At 41.2% G+C, this 25,250-nt stretch overlaps 2 protein-coding genes across 10 annotated transcripts; one reads left to right on the top strand and one right to left on the bottom strand.

Annotated features, from left to right (window-relative positions):
- Positions 1-7,815: 7,815 nt before the first annotated feature.
- LOC123069389 (uncharacterized) lies at positions 7,816-12,693 on the top strand. Of its 2 annotated transcripts, none has more exons than XM_044492237.1 (4): positions 7,816-8,241; positions 10,866-11,747; positions 11,867-12,019; positions 12,128-12,693. In XM_044492237.1, the coding sequence occupies exons 1-4, from the start codon at positions 8,191-8,193 to the stop codon at positions 12,518-12,520; spliced, it is 1,479 nt and encodes a 492-aa protein (XP_044348172.1). In that variant the 5' UTR covers positions 7,816-8,190; the 3' UTR covers positions 12,521-12,693. The 2 variants fall into 2 exon arrangements, with proteins under 2 accessions (XP_044348172.1, XP_044348174.1); XM_044492239.1 differs by having other exon boundaries at positions 10,863-11,747.
- Positions 12,694-19,933: 7,240 nt separating this feature from the next.
- On the bottom strand, positions 19,934-22,959 carry LOC123069387 (uncharacterized). 8 transcript variants are annotated; one of them, XR_006432504.1, is made up of 5 exons: positions 22,392-22,957; positions 21,645-21,737; positions 21,442-21,563; positions 21,145-21,273; positions 19,934-20,458 (listed from the first exon to the last, which is right to left on the bottom strand). XR_006432504.1 is itself a non-coding variant. In XM_044492236.1 (4 exons), exons 1-4 carry the CDS (start codon positions 22,718-22,720, stop codon positions 21,186-21,188), a joined length of 354 nt encoding a protein of 117 aa, XP_044348171.1. In that variant the 5' UTR covers positions 22,721-22,959; the 3' UTR covers positions 19,934-21,185. The 8 variants fall into 8 exon arrangements, 1 of the variants encoding a protein (XP_044348171.1); XR_006432506.1 differs by having other exon boundaries at positions 21,442-22,178; positions 22,392-22,959; XR_006432507.1 differs by having other exon boundaries at positions 21,442-21,737.
- Positions 22,960-25,250: the final 2,291 nt, after the last annotated feature.

The following is a 25,250-nucleotide window of genomic DNA, read 5'->3' as shown; positions in this document are numbered from 1 at the left end:
ACGACACGGAACCGCCGCCAAGCCCTAATCTCTCTCAGGAGGGCTGATCTGGAGTCCGTTCGGGGCTCCGGAGAGGGGGATTCGTCGCCGTCGTCATCATCAACCATCCTCTATCACCAATTTCATGATTCTCACCGCCGTGCGTGAGTAATTCCATCGTAGGCTTGCTGGACGGTGATGGGTTGGATGAGATTTACCATGTAATCAAGTTAGTTTTGTTAGGGTTTGATCCCTAGTATCCACTATGTTCTGAGATTGATGTTGCTATGACTTTGCTATGCTTAATGCTTGTCACTAGGGCCCGAGTGCCATGATTTCAAATCTGAACCTATTATGTTTTCATGATTATATGTGTGTTCTTGATCCTATCTTGCAAGTCTATAGTCACCTATTATGTGTTATGATCCGACAGCCCCGAAGTGACAATAATCGAGATGCTTCTAGGTGATGACCGTAGTTTGAGGAGTTCATGTATTCACTATGTGCTAATGCTTTGTTCCGGTTCTCTATTAAAAGGAGGCCTTAATATCCCCTAGTTTCCGCTAGGACCCCGCTGCCACGGGAGGGTAGGACAAAAGATGTCATGCAAGTTCTTTTCCATAAGCACGTATGACTATTTACGGAATACATGCCTACATTACATTGATGAACTGGTGCTAGTTCTGTGTCACCCTATGTTATAACTATTACATGAGGAATCGCATCCGGCATAATTATCCATCACTGATCCATTGCCTACGAGCTTTTCATATATTGTTCTTCGCTTATTTACTTTTCCGTTGCTACTGTTACAATTACTACAAAAACCCAAAAAGTATTATCTTTACTTTTGCTACCGTTAACTTTATTGTCATACCACTCTTGATACTAAATACTTTGCTCCAGATACTAAGTTATCCAGGTGTGGTTGAATTGACAACTCAACTGCTAATACTCAAGAATATTCTTTGGCTCCCCTTGTGTCGAATCAATAAATTTGGGTTGAATACTTTACCCTCGAAAGTTGTTGCTATCCCCTACACTTGTGGGTTATCAAATGGCATCATGGAGTGCAAGAACAGAACCCTCATTGAGATGGCTCGGATGATGATTGATGAGTACAAGACTCCAAGGAAGTTCTGGCCTGAAGCCATCGATACTACATGCCATGTCATCAACCGCGTTTATCTTCACAAGCTTCTAAAGAAGACATCATATGAGCTGCTAACTGGTAAGATGCCAAACGTTAGTTACTTCAAAGTATTTGGTGCTAAGTGCTGGATCAAGGATCCACATCACACTTCAAAATTTGCACCGAAAGCACATGAAGGTTTTATGCTTGGATACGGAAAGGATTCGCACTCCTACAGAGTCTTCAACCTCTTTCACTATAAAGTGGTTGAAACTGTGGATGTGCGGTTCGATGAGACTGACGGCTCGCAAAGAGAGCACCCGCCAAATGTGCTAGATGAAGTTCCTCCTAGTGAATCTATCAGGCTCATGGTACTGGAGAAATCATACCTTTAGAAGCTCAGACTGAAGACAAACTCATCATTGCACCAAGTCAACTTGAAGACAATGATCAGCCTGAAGTCAATGCTGAAGCTGAAGACAATGATCTGCAAGGGCAAAATCTTCGCCTAGTTCATCCCCGTGTTGCAAATGAAGTACAGATTGAGAAGATAATTGATAGCATCAATGCACCTGGTCCAATCACTCGTTCAAGAGCAACACAACTAGCAAATTTTTGTGGGCACTTTGAATTTGTCTCTATATCTGAACCCAAGAAAGTTGCTGAAGCCTTTATGGAACCGGAATGGATTCAAGCTATGCAAGAAGAGCTTCATCAGTTCGAGCTGAACAATGTATGGGAACTGGTCAAGCGTTCTGGTCCTCGCAAGCACAATATCATTGGCACCAAATGGATCTATCGCAACAAACAAGATGAGCATGGTCAAGTTGTCAGAAACAAGGCTTGTCTAGTTGCTCAAGTCTACACTCAAGTAGAAGGAATTGACTTCGATAAAACATTTGCTCACGTGGCAAGGCTTGAAGCCATTCGCATACTGCTAGCCTATGCCAACCACCACAACATCCTTCTGTACCAAATGGATGTGAAGAGTGCCTTCCTCAATGGCAAGATTGAAGAAGAGGTGTATGTTGCGCAACCACCTGGTTTGAAGGTCTAAAACATCCTGATATGGTATACAAGCTCAACAAGGCACTGTATGGCCTCAAACAAGCTCCTCGCGCTTGGTATGACACACTCAAAGACTTCCTGAAGAGCAAAGGCTTCAAACCTGGTTCTCTATATCCGACACTCTTCACAAAGACATATGACGGTGAACTGTTTGTGTACCAAATCTATGTGGATGACATTATCTTCGACTGAACTGACAAGAGATACAGTGATGAGTTTGGGCACATGATGCAAGAGCAATATCAGATGTCCATGATGGGTGAGCTGAAGTTTTTCCTTGGTCTTCAAATCCGTCGGCAAATGAATGGCATCTTCATATCACAAGAGAAATATCTTAAAGATTGCCTGAAGAAGTTTGGAATGCAAGACTGCAAAGGATACACAACGTCAATGCCAACCAAAAGTCATCTAGGTCCTAACGACAATGGTAAAGAGTTCAATCAAAAGGTATACCGCTCCATGATTGGTTCTTTACTTTACTTATGTGCATCTAGGCCAGATATAATGCTCAGCGTTTGCATGTGTGCCCGATTCCAAGCGGCACCAAAGGAGTTGCATCACCTAGCGGTGAAGCGAATACTTCGATATTTGGCTTACACCCCAACGATAGGATTATGGTATCCAAAGGGCTCAACATTTGATCTGATTGGGTATTCTGATGTTGATTATGCTAGTGACAAGGTTGATCGCAAGTCCACCTTAGGAACATGTCACTTTCTCGGTCGATCACTTATCTGTTGGTCTTCAAAGAAGCCGAACTGTGTATCACTCTCCACTGCTGAATCTGAATACATTGTTGCTGGATCGTGTTGTGCTCAGCTTCTATGGATGAAGCAAACTCTCAAGGACTATGGCATCAACACAAAGAATGCACCACTCTTCTGCGACAATGAAAGCACCATCAAGCTTTCCAAGAATCCAGTTCAGCACTCAAAGACAAAGCACATTTAGATCCGTCATCACTTTCTCAGAGATCATGTCAACAAGGAAGATATTAATATCATTCACGTCAACACTGAAGAGCAATTGGCAGATATCTTCACTAAGCCCTTGGATGAGAAAATGTTTTGCAAGTTGCGGTGTGAGCTAAATATCTTAGAATCCAAGTGTCCTGTAATTGGACACACATCCAAACGCTTATGCATCGTGACAACTTAGATGTGCAACCCACGAAGTAACGTATATCTTCAATCAATGAAGACTTACCCTCTGAGTGTGAATACATTAATGCGGAATCTGACTTCGGAGCGCCACGATAATTGTGCGCCGTGTCTGGGTCTAATACTTCCTATACGGTGGGTAACGCCACCACCAAATTCTTATTGAAGCATTTCTCTTGGCGTTATGTTTGCATAGTCTTCACATTTGGTTTGTTTTCAACATTGATTTGTCTTCATGATTTATCTTCACAATGTTTAGTTGATCTCTCTCTCTCTCTCTCCATATATATGGAGAGAGAGAGACAAAGAGAGAGAGATAGAAAAGTCTATGTATTGTGTAAGTCCATGCTCTCTACAATCAAAGCCGTCCATCCAGCATCTGGACATGTTCCAGGCAAGCTTTATCTCTTTCCATCTTTGAATTAAACGATTTTCCGCAGCTCTCTCATATTTCCTCTTTTAGCTTGGTGGTCCATAGCCTAGCTGCAGTCTAGACCACATGCCTATGTGTTTGTCTGGCCGGACGGCACCGTTTGACACAAAGAGTTCCGGACTATGCAGGACCTTTTTTCGATGTTGCGAGAACAACAAACACTCATTTTAGGCAAAGTGCAATACTATTTGTCAGTGCTTTGTTTTGTTTCTCTGACCAGCACTAATACCATGTCACGGACATCATATTCATCGCGTTTGCAACGAGCAACGCCCTACAGCCAGCATGGATTATTTTACAGTTAAGGAAATTTGGGTTATCAAATTAGCTGCCGGGGAGCATCCATGGACGGTGACAGCCCCTTTTTTCTTTGCGACTGCAGCGAGCCGGATGTTAGGCGTCGGTCTTCAAATTCTAGAGACCATGAACGGCCTTTCCTTCGCTGTGTTGGTTATGTGGGAGGCAGCGAGGAGGACCTGCGTTGGTTATGTGCATCAAGTTTAGTAGTGTGTAGTCCTATTTTTTGTTATGTCAGTATCTTCAGTTATGGTACCATTTGTATCATGTTGTAACCAACATATTCATTGCCATGTACTGCATTAGACGCATTGTTATCAAATGGATTTATCAGATTTCTTTCACCTGATCTCAATTATCTCAATTGTACATGCACCATTGTGTCGAATGATTTCTGTCCTATTATTTCTCTGAAAATCCAGCTTTAATTTTGCACTCTATTTTCGACAGTTGACACATCAATCTTCAGACATAACCAGTGGTTTTGTTACCTTTCCTTCAGTTCACCCAAAAGCACAACTAGAAAAGTTGAATCTTTTCGTTTCAGAAGGCAGTCTTGGCTGCACCCTAGTTTGCTATACACACAAATATAGCAATGTGCATCCATACTTTCCATCTTAACACTGTCCCAGAATAGCAGTTCATGTGTCCGTTTGTTCGGTCAAACGTGCAGCAATTGTGTGTGTAACACGCCTAGTGTATGTCCTCTAGTTAACACAACTTTCTTCAAATTGGCCTAGCGCCAGTCTTGCACAAGTCTGAACCAAAACAGTATGCTCAAAACCAGGATAAAAGCTTGAGCCGTAGCTGTCGCCTGTCAGGATTCGTGAGGCGCATAGTATCCCTACATCACACAAATCTCCAGAGGCTTCAGTCATTCACGGGTCCATCATTGCAGCCTGTTGCAATTTTTTTCTTGCCCCCTCCACTTACCTCTAACCCAACTAGTGATCCGCTTATTACCCCTTACAAAACTTTATAAACACGCTTCATTACCCCCTACAAAATTGCATAAATTGACGAATTGTTTGTCGCACTTGACCCAATATACTAGCAATAAAATTAATAGATATACTCCGATGAGGCCACGCCACCACGGTGCCACCTTCTGCTGATCTTTTCCTAATCCTTAGTTTAGTTTGGAGGGATTCAACGAGGTGACGACGGCATTACCTTCTTCGACGAGGCCGCCCATCACCTCACTCCTGCTGTCTGTGGGGATGAATGATAGCTTCATGCGGCAGCGCCGACTATCAAACCACGACAAGGACTGGTTTAGTCTTGTGCTTGTGGAATAAACCGTGGCGGGTGTGCCATGTGCGTGTGTGCGTTTGTGTCGCGGTGCCGGCGCGTGTGTGTCACATTAGAGTCCGAGGCCGTTGGTGTTTTTTTTTGAACATCAATACAGACACAAACGCTCATATACACGCGCATACACTCACCCCTATGAACGCATACACGCACACCCTACCCCTATGAGCACCTCCGAAAGACTGAGTCGGCATATCATCTTGAGATTTACGAAGTCATCATAAGTGCCTCGTCGTCGACGGGAACGTCTCCTCCCACTGAATGTGCATCACCGGAAATCCTGAAATAAATCCAGGAATAAATGCGAGCACCAGAATTTGAACCCTGATGGGCTGGGAATACCGCAGTTTCTCTAACCATCCAACCACAGGTTGGTTCACAAGCCGTTGGTGTTTTGGGCAGTAGCCGCTGGTGTTCTGTTGAGCAAGCCCGAGTCGTCCGGGCGTTGCGTCGTGCATGTGTGTGCCCATGTATACACGAGACCACAAATTTCTTTGCTTAGTGTCAGAGTTCCAGACTGGAAGAACAGACGCGTCGGCACTAGTCCAGTGTAATGGTAGTCAGGTCAAAGGCTACTTTAGCTTGCTAGTACTCCGATTTCACGAGTACGTACTGGTTTTCCTGACCTCCAAGTGGTCAGTCTAGGACTGTTAAAGCAGGTACGATGGCCATGCTATTGTAACGTAATTCTCTCTGTGTGCTTTAACACAACATTTGACTTTTGAACTGCTTAATACTCCATCTATTCTTTTAGTTTGCATATAAGATCTTGTTAAAGTCAAACTTTGTAAAGTTTGACCAACTTTATAGGAAAAAGAAATGAACGTCTACAATACTAAAATTATATGGTATGAAAATAAAATTCATGATGCTTCTAACAATATTGATTTCATATTGTGAATCTTGATATTTTTTCTATAAACTCAGTTAAAGTTAACAAAGTTTGACTCTGATCAAATCTTATATGCAAAGTAAAAAGAAACAGAGGAAGTACATATTAGGGCATAATGACAAAACAGATGTAGGGATAACTTTTATCTTCCTTCTACTCCCTCCGTTCCTAAATATTTGTCTTTCTAGAGATTTCAACAACTGACTACATACAAAGCAAAATAAGTGAATCTACACTCTAAAATATGTCTATATACATCCGTATGTGTAGCCCATTTGAAATCTCTAAAAAGACAAATATTTAGGAACGGAGGGAGTAGTTTATATGTAATTAATAGGACAATAACAAATCTGTTGCCAACGTTTAGTGCACATAAAGTGGGCAGGGCAAATAGTTAATCCCTTATATTGCTGGCACAGGCAGCAAAACAACTCAGTGGAAGTGGCGAATTATTTTACAGAAAGTATCCAAAAGTAAGAGTTTGTCTTGTTGATGGATGTGGCTTAGCAACTGCAGTGCTGCTCAAGACCATCCCTTTAGATACATAGTAGTTTTTGTTTGTGGAAGCTGTTTTAAGAGTATCTTTAGCAAACCCCTTAAAACGTACGAAACTGTAAAATAACCACCGTGTACAGTTTTAGGCGGGAAAAACGACCCGAATAGAACTCGTAAACGACTCCGACCTGTAAAATTCTTTAAGGGGCGCGGAAAATATCCCCACCGAACATGTGAAAATAAGGATTTCGGAGTCAACCCGAGGGTGTCCTGTATATGCGAAAGACCGTTGGCGGGAGTCCAACTGCCATCAAAACCTTCATGGCTCGCTCCCGGCTGCCGCTCCGTCCGCCCCCGGGCACTGCCCTGCTCATCCGGGAAGCCATCCTACCCGTTCGGGCCGCCGCCGCCCCGAATACAAATTTAGTCTTATTCTATATATGGTGGGGAATAGTTATTCTTCACCCCTCTCTATTTTGACATCAATGCACCATATTTTTAGGTTTCATAAAATTTATCTTATTTCAAACGTCAAAAGAGAACGTAAGAAAATATATACTTGCCTAAAAAATATTTTATGTTATGTAAAGTTACAAACGTAAAAACATACATAAAAAGTGATATTTCTAGTTTTATAACCTATTTTATTTGTTTTCTTATACCAAATTTTACGTAGTGAATCAATATGAATGTAACTATTTGTATTCCAAACGTAATATATTTATGAAGCGATCGTAAGATTATCTCGGGTGAAGAATAACTTAAACTGCAACCTGGGTGATGAGTAATATTTCTATATATATATATATATATATATGTAAAGATAGATAAATAGATAGTTTTTTTAGGCAAAGATAGATTTTTTTTAGGAATTTCTAGAATTTTTTTTAGAAGATTTAAGAAATTCTAGATAGCACCGTAAACAAATCAGCCAAGTCGGCCTCACGCTGCAAGCGTACATCGCGGCCTAGCCCATCATTCCTGCATCGCGGCCTAGCCCATCATTCCTCCATCGCAGGCAGGCCGCGTATATAAAATGGTGAACCCCCCTCCTAGGGTTCCACTAAGAGAGGAAAAGGAGATCGGAGGTCAGTTATGCGCCGCCGCCTGCCGTTTTCCGATCTGCCTCATCTCGCCGTCGCCGTCGAAGGCCTCGTATGAGGATCGAGTGGTGCTTGCGAAGAGGCGACCAAATAAGCAGACCCCCCTTTGGGAGCCGCAGTCCCCAATCGAAGCAGCAGCAGCAGCTCCTTTCCGAGCCGCAACCGGCAATCGAAGCAATCAAGCGGCTCCTCCCCGAGCCGCAGTCCGCAATCGAAGCCTTCCCCTTTTTCTGTCGCAAATCCGCAATCAAACCAGTCCTTTTTTAGATACATCCAGAAACCGGTCTTTGGAATTGATCTCCGAGTTGCACACCACATCGATGACCAAATCATCCGTGCAGGGCCTCAGCAAATCCTCCCTCAACATTGTGGTGAGTTCGTCCTCCTGTTCCTTTTTAACTTTAGGTAGATCCTCTTACAAATTCGCCGCGAACAAAATCAAGGATCAATAAAAGGTAGGAATCATAATCTGAATCCATGCTCTTTTAGGTGTGTTTGGTTGCAAAGTATTTTAAAAGTATTTCAAGGACACTACAGTTTCTTTAAACTATGGTTTTAAATACTTTTGTTTGGCTCTAGTTAAAATTGTAGTGTTATAACTGTAGTATTTTTGCAGTATTTTAGATTAGAAAAAGAGGCTGGGACCTCTTTTTAGAAACTAAAGAAACTAAAACAGAAGCCCTGTCTAGTGGTGGCTTGTTATGATGTTATACGTTGTTTGCCAAACATGCCAATACTTAAAAAAAACTGATGCTTCCATAAACTACAGTTCATTTATAAAAAAACCATGAGTTAATTACACCCACAATACATGAACTTTCTGGGAGATAATAAAATCAAACACAATCTTGAAAACCCCACAAAAGTGATACACTAACTCTGGTTCAGATAACGAATCCATACAAAACAGTCTGAATCTACACACTAGCTGGTACGTGTCGTTGTTACTTAACAAAAAATACCCTGAAGCTAATCAAATTTGTCACATGAGGTCCTATCCTAAAATCCCCATATCTACTGTTGTGTTGACCGCAAAAGAGGGCGGCTGCACAGCTGGAGCGCGGCCAAGCGCACCCGCCAGCAGCAGCGTACCGCCATGTGATTCAGCCTCCACTGACCAACAGCCTGGACATGCAGCAGCAGCCCCTCGACCCAGAGGTTCATGTTGCAAGGCCTGCCCACCATGGAGGAGCCCTCCAATGAAACCGCGACGGCGGAGGTGGGAGGGGGTTGAGCCACCTAATCGGCAACGGAAAGAGCATCGTAGTGGGCACATTGTTGTGGCATTGTGATTGTTCTCGTTCAGGTTGCGGAGGCTGTTCGAGTACTACAAGTGCCACATGGTTGTGTCTCCTGCAGGTGGCGGCAAGCGCGCTGCCATCTTCCCTTACCCTAGTTGTGCCGACGCCTCTCGTGGCTTTTGTGTGCGCCGTGGAATCCAACCCGTTGGCCGGCATTGTTGCCGTCGTCGCCAAGGAATCCCGCTCGGCTACCTTGTGAGCATGGCAAACATGCCGACCATGGCAGTCGCGTTGTACGTGCATGCCTTTGTCTACTGCGTAAGACGTAGTCCCTGGCATGCGTGAACACCTAACTGGTGTTGGTCGATGCCTCACCGCCCGTGCATGACATGTTGTCTGACGTCCCACCCTTGCCGACATCCTTGAGGTAGTCAGAGGAGCCCCACGCATGGAGGGCGCAGCAGCAGATGTAGAGGAGATTGACGACGGCTGTGGTGTCCTAGCCGACCCATTACTTGCACCACTCCACCATGTCGCCCATGTAACGGCGGCAATACATGCGCCCATACAGTGCAGCGGCCGGAAGACTAATTAATCTCTAGTGTGGTGTTGTGATCGTTCGTTCATAGTAGCCCAGCCAAATTGAGGAGCTAGCTTCTCATTTGGCTCTTTGCTGTTGTTTGTTTAATCTCTTGTCTCTCTCACTTTAACCTCCACTCACACTTCCGCGTGTCACATGGAAAGCGGCCTTCTTAAGCGTTATTGTTTATCTAAACATCTTGCCGTACACCTCACCGGCGAGGCAGTACCTCCTGGTCTGCCCAAACCCACTTCTCATTGTACCCATTGGTCACCACCTCCCTGAACTGCAGCGGCCAGGGCGGCGCCTGGCTCGTGTTGCATGACCTAAAGTGCCTTGACGACGCGCCCACTGCCTCAGTCTCCTGTTGCTGCTACCGGAGGGACTTCTTCACACCCTGCTCGCTCCCATTGCTGCTCACCGACGCCCTAGCGTGGCTCGCCTGCCCCCACCGTTGATAGGCTCTTCCGCGGCGGGCAGTCCGTGCAACATGACCCTCTCGGGCTGCCTCCTTCTTTCTGCTGCATTTGGTGGGTGTGCTTGACTGACTGTTGCTGTGCTCAAGCCGCAGCTGCTGCCGCCCTCTGCTGCGACCAACACAGCGGCAGATTTAGGGATTATAAGGCTAGGACCTTTGTTGTGCAGATTCAATTAGCTTCAGGGTTCTTTTATAAAGAAACAATGACACTTGTCGGCCTGTGGGTTGATTCAGACAGTTTTGTGTGGTTTGGTTATCTGAACCAGAGTTAGTGTACCACTTTTCACTAGTTTCCAAGATTATGTATGATGGGTGTAATTAACTCAAAAGCCATAGTATCGGAATACTGAGCTTTCAAAAAACAAAACATTGCTTCCAAACAGGGCACCTTTTTTGTGGGAAGTATCAAAATTGCGCCAGTATCTTCGAAAGTACTCCCTCTGTAACTTGATGTAAGACGTTTTTGGTACATAAGTTACAGAGGTTGTATAAAATTTGTATAATCAAATTTGTGTTCATTATTTCTGTGGAAAGTATAAAAACTGTATAATCAAAATTGCATTGTTTTGTGGGTAAGTATAATAGTTATAATCAAAATTGCGTCTTTCTGTGAGAAAGTTTGAAAATTGTATCTTTGTTTGTGGAAAATACTAATAAGAAATCAACTCTGATTTGTTTCCATATCAAATGTAGTAGGATAATGAAGTTGATATGCTCAGCAAGTTGCCTGATGACATTTTGCTCAACATTGTGGAGCGACTTGATATTGCTGATGCCACACGAACCACCATCCTATCCAGACGTTGGAAGCAGATCCCTGCGATACTCTCAAAGGTTGTTATAATGGTTGGTTCTTTTCAGCCCAAGCACGAAGGGAGGAAGTTAACCTCAGATGATATACTTCAGGCCAATACTGCCATGCTGGAAGCAACCAGGGGCATACTTGAAAGGAGGGCGGGAAATCCATACAGTATTCACCTGTTGCGCATGGAATTCTACTTGGGAGATGAGTCCATTTTCATTGGCCAGACTGTTGCCAACACCATAGCAACACAAAAGGTTGCTTCAGTTGAGTTTATAATCTTAACGAAGTTGCGCAATGTTTTTACCAATAATGAGCTGCTCACTTATGGGAGTCAGTTCATGTCATTCTTTGATTCTTGTCCAGTCACATTTGGTGGTCTTGCACGCCTCACACTAGAGAATTTGAGGTTAGGCGAATCAGGCTTTCCGAAAATTTTCAGTATATGCAAGCAATTGGAGTTCCTCCGCCTCTACCACTGTGATATGGGCATTGAGTCTTTGCTGGAAGTGGAGCACCCACAGCTCAGTGAACTAGTGATTGCCTGCAGTAGGATTATTAAGAGGATTGATCTAAAGTGGGTACCAAAACTCATAGTACTGAAAGTTAATGTATTTAGATCTCAAGATGACCCCTTCTGTCTTGGCTATGCCCCTCTGCTCCAGACTGTCAGCATCATTAATACTGGTTTTTCTTGGCACAAGATGCTCAAGTTAAGTGAGTTGCTTGGTAAAACAGCAATAAGCAATCTGCATTTGAACTTCAAAAGCGAGAAGGTTAGTGAAGGTCCTCAATTTTGTCAGTGATGTGCACAAGTTTTGCTGTCCATGTGGGGTGGAACTTGTAATCATTATATTTGGTTAACATAATTCTGCATTATTCCCCTCTTTTGCAGATTTGGGTCAAACCGGAAGGTCGAAGACAATTGTTACCGGTGTTCCACAAACTAAGGCGTGTGAATTTGTATAACATTTTTGAAGGATGCGATCTGACTTGGATAATGTTCATACTCCAAGGGGCACCCAGCCTTAAGGAACTATGCATCGTGGTGAACTCTTGTACCGATTATCCAATTCTCATTTTTATTGTCTCAGTTTGAAGTTCAAACTTGGTGTGGCCAGTTAATTTTGTTTTGATCTGACAAAACAAAATACAGGTGCGGGATCATTTATGTGAAATGGTAACGGGGGAGCAGAGAAAACTGTATGCATTTAGCGAGGAGAAGGACAAGGGAGTAGAGTGGGAACCATCCGCATCTGATTTCAAGCATCGCAACCTTGCTGAGGTCAGAATCTTTGGGAGGTTTCTAGCATATGACAACATTGTGCGCTTTGTCCGGAATGTAATGGAAGCAGCGGTGAGTCTGGAGGGCATAAAACTTTATAAGAGTCTAGTGTGTCAGAATTGCAAGCAAACGGTTCAGAAGTGGACATTGAAGGAGAAGGTGTCGCTCACCCACAAGCTCAATGTGGGGATGCTGTCTTCGGCCGTCCGGATTCAGTTCCCCAATTTAGAGCATGTTGCTACTTGGTCAACATACTGCTCTTGAGCTGCAAGCTCACTAGTGAACCTTTTCGGTTATGTATATTTTAAGATTGTACACCTCTGTCCTGGTTTACTGGCCCGCTTTGTATTTTGTGTCAAATTTTGTTCGTAAGTTAACTAATAAAATGTTAAAGCATGTCACAAAAAATTATATCATTGGATTTGTATTTGAACGTACTCCCTCCGTTCCTAAATACTCCCTCCGTCCCAAAATTCTTGTCTTAGATTTATCTAGATACGGATGTATTTAATACTAAAATATGACTTAATACATCTGTATTTAGACAAATCTAAGAGAAGAATTTTGGGACGGAGGGAGTATAAGTTTGTGTAAAGATTCCACTATGGACTACATACAAAGCAAAATGAGTGAATCTACTCTAAAATGGTAGTCCATAGTGGAAACTTATATTTAGGAACGGAGGGAGTAGTTTCCAATGGTATAATTTTTGGTGGCATGCATTTACAATTTGTTAGTTAAATTTATGATTAAAATTTGACACTAAATACGAAGAACCAATAAACCAGGATGGAGGTAGAGTACTGAGTATGGGAGGGTAAGTAGTATTGTTCCATAAGTGTGAAATATTTTTGCAAACGTAAGTTTCGGATGTGTTATTTGTGATAAATGCTTGCACTTTTTTGTACTGTGAAATAGGAGTATATAGTAAGTACTACTTATAAGTAGAGAATTTAAGCCCGGCTAAGCTAGCCTGGCTGTGGTGATTTCCCAGTTCTTTGGGTAATTCCTTTTTCTTAAAGGGTTCCTGTGGTAATTCCTACGCTGTCGTTTCTTGTCTGATTTTTGTCCTTGGTCCGGTCCGGTTCGTTGTTTACACTTTTTTTTCACCACTTGACAATTTGAGACGGTGGAGTATATCTCTGTATAGACGGAACAATCCCATCACGCTTCTTTTCCCCAAATCAACACACAAGTCGTCCTACGGTAAAGAGAAAAAACGCACAAGGCTGCACCCCTGTCGCCGCTGTTAATGTCAATTGGGTATATATACAAGTAGAGGGGTGCCTCGAGAGAGCACCAACGAAGGAAGAGGCGCCGGACACAGGCGTCCGTACAGAAGGGATGCGACCCTACGGACACAGGCGTCCGTATGGCACTTTGGGCAAAATAATCTATTTCTAACACTCCCCTTTGTACAACGCCGTCTTGTATTAGTAATCAATCATCTTCGGAAAGTCCAGTGTTTATAATTGATCATCTTGTATAACTCCTCCAAAAACCCTATGGAAAAAATATGAAGAGAATAGTGCAGATATGTTGCTAAAACTCCTTTAAACCCAGTGGAAAAAATAAGGAGAAAATGATGCAACATATAATGATTATTGTCTCCTTGATAACTCATGCAAGAAAAACCTTTGAAGAAGGAGAAAAACTCGTTGATGAGTTTGGAGAACAATATATATATGCTTGATATACTTTCATTTAAAATCACTATTGGGGAATGTTGAAAGTATTGCATATATCACCTCATTAAAATCTTTTAGGAGAGACTTCGAGAGAAAGCTCATAAGGAAAAAGAGTGTGATCTGATATGTCATTGAAAATTCCTTTAAAACCCAGTGGGAAAAATATAAGGAGAAAATGATATGACATATGATGGTAATTGTCTCCTTGATAACTTATATGAGAAAACCTTGAAAGGACAAAACTCAATTAGTAAGTTTAGAGGACAATTAATATCCCTTGTATACATCTGTTAAAAAATCCGGTGGGGAAAAATAGGAGGTATGACATATATTCTTGTGTTGATATTACCTCATTAAAAACCTTGATGAGAACCTTGAGAGTAAACCCATAAAGGGAAAAAGAGTATAATACAATGTTTGGATATGTTATATTTCAGGAAGGGACTCCCCCTGTTCCATGCAATTTGGGGCAATACGCTTAGTGATATTGCTTATTATATAACCCGTTTGCATCTGAGCAACACAAGTATTATTATCGTTGTAGATAATAGTTGGTAATTCGATAGAACCAATTCCACATGAATGTTGCATCTGGTTTATCATTCTGTAAAGCAACATATATTAATATGAAGTCATGTCTTTCAGAATGATTGGTAGATCTAGCCACTAACATTTATTTTAAAGACTTCCATAGGATGGCTATCACATCAAGTGAGTACACGACGTGTGTCTATGATCTGACATAGTGCGGATCTGATCGATGTATCCGATGATATTGGTGTCCATATTTAATTGGAAAATTAGGACAAGGTGTTTGATGCCTTGGAGATATCAAAAGATATTCTCGAGTTTAGACCAATTGCGTTTGGTGGATCTAGTGACACTAGAGTATGGAACCTTGGGTTCCAATATCTTATTTCCATCTACTCATGGTTTAAAATGGATCTTTCTCTACGTTTAGAGATTGAACAACCATGAAAGTTATAGATGGATAAGACTTGTTCATGTCCAATATATTCTGGATATAGACAACATGGTGTATCATAATATATGAGTGAAGGGGCTCGAATTGTAGCTGAAGCAAAGTTTGTTTTTACTTACATCCTTCATCTCAAATTCCGTCTATGGATGACTACGTTCTTCATAAATATCTTGTGTGTTGTCAATGATGTTATAATCATTACCATGCACTAATAGTGGAATCCTAATGAGGATTTGTTGATGAACACGCATGGGAAATAATCACTATTGGAGTATCCTTTTGCATAAGGAACTCACTAAGTCGATTCTACCAAATTTATTTCGACTATTATAAGTCATGTAGTGACTTATTGAGTTTACACAAAACATGTTGCACTTTCATTTTGGATTCAGAATTGGGATTCCCATGAGGAACTTATATGTCTGAATCAAGTGACACATTAATATATGTGGTCACTACATCTATCAATTGTATAAATAGATGCTTTGCACTGCCATTGAGATAAGTTATCAGAAAATGATTTCACTTGTGTATGGAGAATCGATTTGGGTATCTGCGTGAACCCTTATGCTACAAGCCTTGCTATTCACCACATTTATGTTCTTATTCCACTTTAGGATGAAAACTAGTGTAGGTATTACTTTTGTGAATACCTTCCTTTTGTTGAGCGAGGCTATTTCTTCTTGGATTGCATCCTTTGTTTGAGTCCAGTCCGAGCTAGTATTATTTAAACTCTGCCATGGCCATGGTCTTTGGATCCGGATCATTATAAAGGTTGTTTGCAATCATGAGAAATTTATGTCGACAGTTGTAGGATTTCATTTATATGATTCTCCAGAATGTATAAAATTTTGGTGAAATCTTGTTACCTTTGATGACTCTTCGTGTTTCCCAATACGGTTGAGTCTAGGTTTCCAATGTCCCAGACATTGTGTGCACTGTTGAGCTGGGTTATGGAGGTTTCCCTCTTATTGGGTGTATACTACCCATGAGGTGTCTATCAACGTGAAGTTGACTTGCATTTACCGAGTCAGAGGCCTCAATATCCTTTGTTGCTTCCGGAAAGCTGAATCCTGATGTATTGTGGTCGTACTTCTACCCTTCTTGTTTTGAATGGGGAGTTGAGTGGTTTTTGTTGGTACCTCCACTCTCTTGGGCGCATTTTTGTAGGATTATAGGATTCTGTGACACCATTATAGTCGGTAAATGGGATTGGTAGGTTATTTGCAATGTGCTGCAAATATTCTAAACATTGTGTTTAGATCTTTGAGTACGTGGATTTGAGGTAGAAATGTGTTGAACATTCCAAGTGATTTCCCGGCATTCTTTTTGGTACTTAAAATCTCCCCATAATGCCTGGAAATGTACCTCACTGAGCATACTAGCCATGAATAACTCCCCCTGAGAGGGGCTTAAGGTATTTATAGTTGACGGAAATACAGTTATTCCTCACATAGATCCCAATTTTTTTTGTGAAGGCCAGTGATGTATGCTATGGTGGTGATATCGGTATGGAACCGAATTATCGCAAATGAGAAATACTTTTGGTTTGCACGTACTAGTTTTAGAGGGGGTGTACTATGATATGTAGTATGTTACAGTTGAATTAAGTCAGCGGTGTGTAAAACCGCATGACTCCAATCAAGTTGGTAAGCTACAATTCCGAAGTAAAGATCATGCAATGAGCTTAATTATTTGGATATAGGATGTTACCAAACCATTTTGAAACCGGACATATGGGGCAAAGTGCTTAATTTACATCACAGGGCCATGTTCATGGCACGCAAAGAGATTTGCAACATTGTCCATTCGAATTTCATTGAAATTGACCTTCAGGATAATGAGTCAATGGTTCATGTGGGTAGATGCACACAGAAGACCATCATGTAGATGTGCCTTTTAGAACCATGGAACAAACTGAATAGTCCAATCAATGGTTGAGAAGTACCATTTACCTTGGCTTGATGCGTTCAAGGAATCTGAGTGGTTAAACACTTTAAGGTGTGTGGACCTTAAAATTAGCTTTCCTTGTCACATGTAGTGCACATAAAATCCAAATATTGCTAGAACTTAGCATCATTTTAGGCATGATTAATGGAATTGCTGATAGTTTTCATTTCAAGTCAATGTCAGAATGACCAAGGTGAGTGTGTCAAGTTTGTCATGTAAATAACATTCTAGAAACTATCTTGTATGCAACATGTGCTACGGGTTTTGTAGTATGTATAGTGCAATTCTGATGATACACAGAGAATGTGCTTTTATATCTGTTGCATATGGTAAAGAGAATATATTTCTCTTTGTTGTCATCATGAGTTTCTATATAGAAGCTATTTTGACAGATACCTCTATAATTTAGTGGGATACGAGTTGAACCTGGACTCAGTAAAGAAATCCTTGATGGTTCTTGAATATCCATAGGGACAATAATATGATTCGAATGGAACCAATAATTACATCATCGCGTCTACCGATTGTAATAATATCTCTTTCTCTCTTAGAGAGAGTGTAAATCTTTTTTTACTGCCCTAAGTATAGAGTTCGTGGTGCATATGTTCACAAGGCACTTATACTATTTCATCAGATTGACTCTCATAGAAATCTATATATAGTTTTGAAGATTCTCAATACGAAAATCTTTATTAGATATATGGAATACATACAAATGAATTTGTATCCAAGTGCTGATACATTATATTGTGATGAACAATATATAATGACACCAACAACAATGTATTTATTACAACAATAAATGGATGTTAATAAGGAGTTTGGAGACTAGTGAAATCTCGAAAACATGTCATGCAAAGCATATTTGATGACCATGTTCTCCTTGTTGATGGGATTTCATGACTGTTGGAGTGCTTTGTTGTCACATGTTGTGAACAATAGCTTCCTTGATACAGTCAGATTGAAGATTGCAGCGTGCTTCATATCTTTACCCTTCAGCGGATCGATCATGGATAGTTTGAACAAATTGATCATATGTCGTAGGGTATGGCATTTTGCGGGATGCTGGTAGCATACACATTTTTGACAAAGATTAGTTCTTAAGAAACTTCGTCTTTGTAGTGCCTTTCCCACGATCCGATGCATGTGGCTTGTGCTTCTTGTTGCATTTGCATTTCCCTTTGCAGTTTGTTGATTGACTTCTAGGAGAGCCATCAAACTTGATATCCCGAAAATGTGCATATACAACATGTAGAGGAGAAACACTGACATGGTTGTAATGATGATTCCTAAGGATTTCATTACTTTTCTCCTTCTAGAGTAGTAAATTCAGAAGATCGGAGATAAACTAGGCATCTTTTGCACGATATTGTTGCTATAATTAAGATCCTATTAACAAGAAAGATAGTAGACAACGTCTTCTATTTTCACCATAATGTGGGTTGTTTTTGCAAACCTTGGAGTCGAAGATGTGTTCAATCATGATTTGCTTTAGGCAAGATGATTTCCTCATGATGTTCATACCTTATTGATAACTTGCCACATGTTGACTCATAATTTTGATTTGCTAGCAGGGCATGCACCATGGGGTGGTTGACGTGCTGCTATAATTCCATGAGACACATTATTGACCTCAACATCCATATGCCATGTAGATTTAGTTGTGACCGTCGAGAGTTTGCTCCTCGAATTATGGTCATCTTGGCTTACATGGGATTCAAACCATAAACTTTTTATTTTATTTACTTGTCAGTAAATTAGAAGTCATCATGGTAATGTTGTAACAAAATTTTGCAAAGTTGTGAGTTCAAGTGAAGACTTGAATGCAGATCTCAAATCATCTATGATAACACTTTGGAGATAATTACATCTATTATCAGGTGTATCTCGCAGTACTAAGAAACATAATCTGACTATAGTCAGTAGATGTCTTGGTCTTAGTACCTTATGTTATTATATGATTAAAATATATGGAAAAGCACTATGAAGGTAGTCATAATGTCAATTTTGACAAAATGTAGTGGATAATCTGCATATTGCGCAGTAGATGCCACATTACCTTGTGATCCCATATATAAATTTGAGATGGTAACTTCACAATTTTCTTTTTGCATATCAATTCAATTCGAATTAAGTCAATTTTTGTGCTTTCCAAGTTTTTTTCTAGACTTAATTGATGGTGAATTGATATTTTATTTTGCATGATAATTCTGCTCGAATCAAGTCGATTTAGTGCCTTTTAAAGGCATTTCAGACTTAATTAAGATGAATTAATAAAGATCTCCATTGCAAAATAATATGTTGTACCATGTGTATATGTTGTAGGGATTGCAAAGTGCAAACACATTGAACATATAATTCATATATATCATATTGTCTAAAAGATCAATAAACAATACAATCGGGTACAACCTTAAATACATAAATATAGAATCTAAACATGACAAGTACTTATTACAGCACTAGTAGTTGGATCTATATTATAAAATTACAAATATACAGGGCTAAAACCGGATATTCATTTCTAAGCTCGGGCTCAGATGCTTCCAAAATCAGCATCGTACACTCACATTTAGATCCGTGCCATCAGCAGTGGTTTCCGTCCGTATATCACATATGCTGAATTAAAATAAGCTCAGACCTGATACGCATTGAATGAGACGGAAGCTACAACTGTAGATGCGGATCAGGTAGGCCTCGAACGGCTCAGTCATTTTTCTGAGCCGATCTGAGCGTCTCCGTCCACGAAGTCAGTAACGTCCAACTGCACCAGCCCAGTCATAAATGGATACCACATGATTTATTATACAGCTAAAAAAAGGCACTTGCTTAACCTTAGTGTTTTCACATCAAAACTGTCCCAAGTACCAATCATGTTTTCAACCAAAAATACACAGGCATTAAGGCGCACACACACTCCTACGTTGACCAATGAAGTGATCAAAACACGTGAAAAGGAAAAAACCATGACACTCGCCACCAAGGCGCCTTTTCCTCATGACTACGAGATTACCATGATAACATCCGGTGGTGTAAGTGGCTATGTTAGTACTGTTGTAAAATGAATCACAATCAATCTCATTTATAGTTCATTATAGGTACATCTCTACAGGCAGAACCATCTCACAGGTGGTGTGTGTGGCGAAGCTAGTAGTGCTGCAAAATGAATGAACATCAATCACATGTGCGCATCCATAGTCAGCCATATTTCCTACAGGATTTGACAGTGAACACTGCCATGAAGTGTCGTAAGACAAAGCTTAACAAAATCCATAAAAACAACACTGCCTTTTGGATAAGATTCTAGAACCTGAAATGAAATATAACCTCAACGAAGGAAAATACACGATATGGTGACATCCACAACATATGACCTCCCAATAAAACTTGATTTTCCTTGGGGGAATGCTCCTGCCTCAGTCCCAAGCCTTACAGCTCCACAAATAAAATAACGGCACACTGGCGATCCAATCTTCAGCAAGATTGCCAAAAGAGTGACAGCGAGCAGTCCTTGCAAGGAAGCCGCAGTTCTACACACCGTCATTAGCAGATTCTTAAACAGAAGTTCAACATATGGACCTTCTGCAAAATGGACATGGACATGTGAACTATACCACTACTAAGGCAACTAAAAAGCACAATAAATACGGTAGTGTGGATATTGTTGATAGCTGATTTAATACAGAATAAAAGCTGTTAGTTGCAGCTTAGTCCAAAGATAGGTTTCGGCATGAGATGATTTCGGATAACACAAGGAACAATTTTTTAGTATATGAAATAATTTGCTTTATAAGTATATCTTGTCTGAGCCAAAGCAGGTAAACTATCGAAGATACCAGAGTGAGAAACATTCATGGAAAAGATTAGCAATATCAATAAGCAGCAAAAACATTATGTTTAGTACTCCTTCCGTCCCAAAATAAGTGTCGCTGATTTAGTACAACTTAGTCAGAAGGTTGTTTTAGAGAAATTAATTCCACCAAAATTTAGGACAACTTGATGTGCATGAAGAACATTTAACACCTGAGCCACAAACTACTTTTGATGCCTAATTTAGTGGCAATTAATAATGCATATCGTCTGGGCAGCGGAAGTATAAGTGTGATGTAGCAAAGAATAGTCTAGCTGAAACTGAATCGTTTATTTAACAAGTGACACGGGAACCCTACCTTAGATCATTACTAAGCTTTTCATGTGAAGAAAAAACATCAGCAACTATCCCAAAGAATATAATATTTGCTCATATTGCTGCAGCAAAAATTACATACCATTGAGTTGATTCTGCAAGTGAATTTTGAATAGGAAGTGCTCATTCCCAGATATCCATGAGAGTCCAGGTGTGCAACGACAAAAATGGTGTTCGTATTCTTTCCTCAAATATATTTGTTGCCAAATTTCTGCAAGAGAGTTTTCAACCCAACTAAGGAGATGAATAAAAAAAGGCAAGAAGAATGTGAAGTATTCTAATGTTTAGAGGCAAAGTGGAAGGGGTCGAAGGACGGAAAACCAAATTCAAGTATTTTTGTTACATAATTAGGACCAATGAATGGATATGAAAAACGTACAGAGACTTTGAGTGACTCTGGAGCAATGCTTCCACCTTCAGACCGAATCCCCACCATGAGAAGAATCCATCATGAGAGGTGGCACACTTGCAGATGACTTCCAACGGAACCCAGCCCTGTACCTGTAGAAGATGGGAACTGTTTCAATTAGTAGTTTCATTAGGAAAAAAAATGCAATGGTATACAACATTTGCACTGGTTACTTTCTGCAGACTTGAGACAAGTATTTTCCTTGACTCCAAAATTGCATTCATACAATGCATGGCCAAGAGGTTCATGGAACACTCCAATTGCTCCTGTAGCAGTCAACCGATGGATACTGAACTCCATAAGCTCCGTATACATAACACATAAATTAGTTCATAACTTTAAAATACATCATATGACCCCCCCCCCAAAATATTCTACAAAATTATTTCTCATGGACATAAAACCGATCAGTCACAATGAAATTCGCAGACCCAAATATGGATACATCTCACTATTAGGTTGATCTCTCTCCTGTTCCAACCCAACGGGCTGAAAAACCATGGTTGGTGAGCCCTTGTCGCCAGCGCAATATAAAGAGGTGGGGTGCCGGGGCACGCATCACGAGGTTGACCGTGCACCACAACACCACCGACACACCAATCCGATCTAGGGTTGCGCTAGGCCGACAGGAAGCTCCACCACCACCGCGATCCACTCTCTGCCTTCACCGGCCACCGTCACCATGGCCAGCACCGGGAGTTCCTCATCTGGACAAGGAGAAGATAGGTTCACCGTGAATTCCTAACCCTAACCGATCCAGTTATCTATCAATGGTATCAGACAGGTTGGGTATAGAATTTTTCGGTTGAAATAGATCACAAAGAAAAAAGTCGCCCCCCCCCCCAAAGAACTCTAGCAGGGCAGAGAAAAGCAAACAAAAGAACCACAAAAGTTCACCGGAGTATGGCCTCGGGCCTCACCGACAAAGAGCGCCGCCGTAAGGCCGCGCCTGTTCCTCTCGATCCCGTCGCGCATCGGCAAGCCGAGGCGACAGGGACGAAGAACTACCCTCTCACAGGGGCAAAGTACATGCACCACCACCGAGCCGTTTGACGGCGGCGCGTTCACCATCGAGGTGCTCGCGCACGCCGGCAAAGCGGACAGGGAGGGCGCCGCCGTAGCTCACGGCTCTCTCCAATAGAAGGAGGTGGTGGATGGGTGAAAAAGAGAAAGGAAGGGGGAAAGGGAAGGCTCGCACAGCGCGGCTCGTCGCCGTCGCCGGTGGCCGGGGTGGCCCCATCCGCCGCATCGGTTAGGCGGGCTGTGCCTCTCTGCTCTCTCTCACGCTCTCTGTTGCGGGAGACAGGGAGAAACAGAGGAAGGAAAAGGAGGAGGCTCGCATGGCGCAGCGCGGCGCGGTGGCGCTCGTCGCCGTCACCGGCGACCGGCGCGGCGCGGTTGCCCGCTGCCGGAGTGCGCGAGAAGAGAGCGGGGGCGCGCGAGGCGGAGAGAAAGAATCGAAAGGAGGCTAGGGTTTCGATCGGGTGGCCGGGCTGCTCGTTTTTGTTCTAGCGAGAGGCGCGGTCGACCGTCGGATGAAATCGGACGGCCCAGATCGATAACCTAACCCGCTGCTCGGCCACTGGGCTTAAAAGAAGCCAAGGCCGCCGCCGCGGGCGCAGCCCACGCGCTGGGCTGAGGCCGGCTGCCGCAGCGCGCAGGCCATGGGCCGCGTCGCTCGGGCCACAACCGCGCGGCCCGCAGTAGCAGACTGTAGGCTGCATACACCACAAAAAAAGGGGGGTTTCTCTGCTATTTTGTTACACAGCAGAGTTTTGATGAATTTTGTCCAGCTTTTGGGCAGATCTTATATATAGTTTCTATGCAAAAAAAATTCCAACGAATATTTATTTAGAAAATAGAAAAAATGACAAAAATTTTACTGAAAAGAAAAAGGGAAGTTCATGAATTTTATAAAGAAAATAATAAAGTTCATGGATTTTTATTTGATCAAAGAAATGTTTCTGTAAAAAGTAAAAATTTCATGAATTTTTTATTCATATTTTTTCCGCTGCGTAAATAATTAATAGTGCTCTTTTACAAAGAAAATAAAATTTTGATAGAATTAAGTTTTTAAGAGCATGTTAAAGTGAATATTAAAATGAATATGATTATGTTATTTTTATGACCAACGTTGTTAATAACACGATCATGTTTTATTATTGAAATTTGAAGGTGCTCTTTTAAAAGTGAATAGAACTAAAGTAAAAGATTAAATTGTTGATTCTTTAATGCATTTTTTAACCAACCGGTTAAATTTGCTTATTGAGTAAAAAAGTACAGAATTATTTTTGAATAGAATATTATAAAGTTTACGCTGCAAAGTAAAAGTTTTTATCCTCCAATTAAATTGGAATCAACAGGAAAATTTAATTGGAAGAAATGTTCTTAGCAATGTTTTTCCCCTCTGGGTGAAATAAGATGCAGATAGTTTCCACTATGACAAAAGAAAGATATTTGTTTTAAAGTTAAAATATGGTATTGTTATTTTCTGACCAACATTGATGATAACAGTGCTATAATTTTATGAGCCTTATGTTCAAAGTTAAAATCTCTAATAAATTTTGTATCAAAGTGATCAATTTTTAGAGAACGGATAAAGATCAAGAAATGCTCTTGTTCCCGCTGCAATAAAGTTGTTGATGATGATTAATTCTTAGAAAGTCACATTGTTTATGAGTTATATGCATTATTTCCATTTCCGCCCAACGGTGATATGGAATTAATGTAGAAGGATGATGTTTATTCTAATTCTGCCACAACGATGATTTAGAATATAAAAGAAAGTTTCAAAATTTTAATGTGCATTTCTTTTAACCAGACCAACGTAGGGTTATTTTTATGCCCATTGTTGTTGATTATTGGCTAAGTTTTCTCAGACTAAAAGTTTTTATGCTTTCATTCGTGAAAGCGAATGGCTGGGTACTTGTGACCCGTAAGATGAAAGAAAGGTCATAACGTGAGGGAGTATGTTCTCTCTAAGGAATGACATCAAAAGAAAAGAAATAGATCATTGAGAGTCTTGGTTGATGAATGTCTTTCATGTAGTTTCTATGAAGAAGTTTTTTCAGTCAACATGATTTGAGATGAAACAAGGAACATGCGTGTTTAATTTGACCAACGTCAGATCAAGCATGTGTGTCAAAGAGCATTCGGATTTATTCCTAAATTTGATGATTGAATATGCAGTCAAAAAAGCCAATTCTGGCAATTATGTTCCCTTACAGGGAATTACCCGCATGGCGGGAAAAGATGATTATGATAAAACCTGCATGGCGGTAAAAGTCTGGGAAAATACCTGCGTAACGGGGTAAAGCTGGCATAATATTATGTCAAAAATCCCGTATGGCGGGAGAAATTCTGGCAAGAGAAAGATATGATAACTCATGTGCTTTTAATGTATCCCACTCTAAGAGAAAAGAATGGAGTAGCTGAAAGGCACAACCGTACACTTATGGATATGGTGCGCAGCATGCTGAGTTATTCCAACTTGCCATTGGGATTATGGATGGAGGTGCTTAAAACCGCCATTCACATTCTCAATAGAGTACCAAGCAAGTCGGTGCCCAAAACACCGTACGAGCTATGGACAGGAAGGGTGCCCTCCCTAAAACACTTCAGTGTGTGGGGGTGCCCTGTTGAGGCTAAAATGTTTAATCCAAACATTGCGAAGTTAGATCCCAAAACAGTGAGTTGCCACTTCATTGGCTATGCAGACAGATCAAAAGGTTTTCGTTTCTACTGCCCAGACAGATGTACAAAGTTTGTAGAAACAAGAC

This window comes from Triticum aestivum, chromosome 3B (assembly GCF_018294505.1).
Source record: "Triticum aestivum cultivar Chinese Spring chromosome 3B, IWGSC CS RefSeq v2.1, whole genome shotgun sequence".
Lineage (NCBI taxonomy): Eukaryota > Viridiplantae > Streptophyta > Magnoliopsida > Poales > Poaceae > Triticum > Triticum aestivum.
The sequence above is the reverse complement of the archived record's forward strand: the minus strand, read 5'-3'. Positions and strand labels throughout refer to the sequence as shown.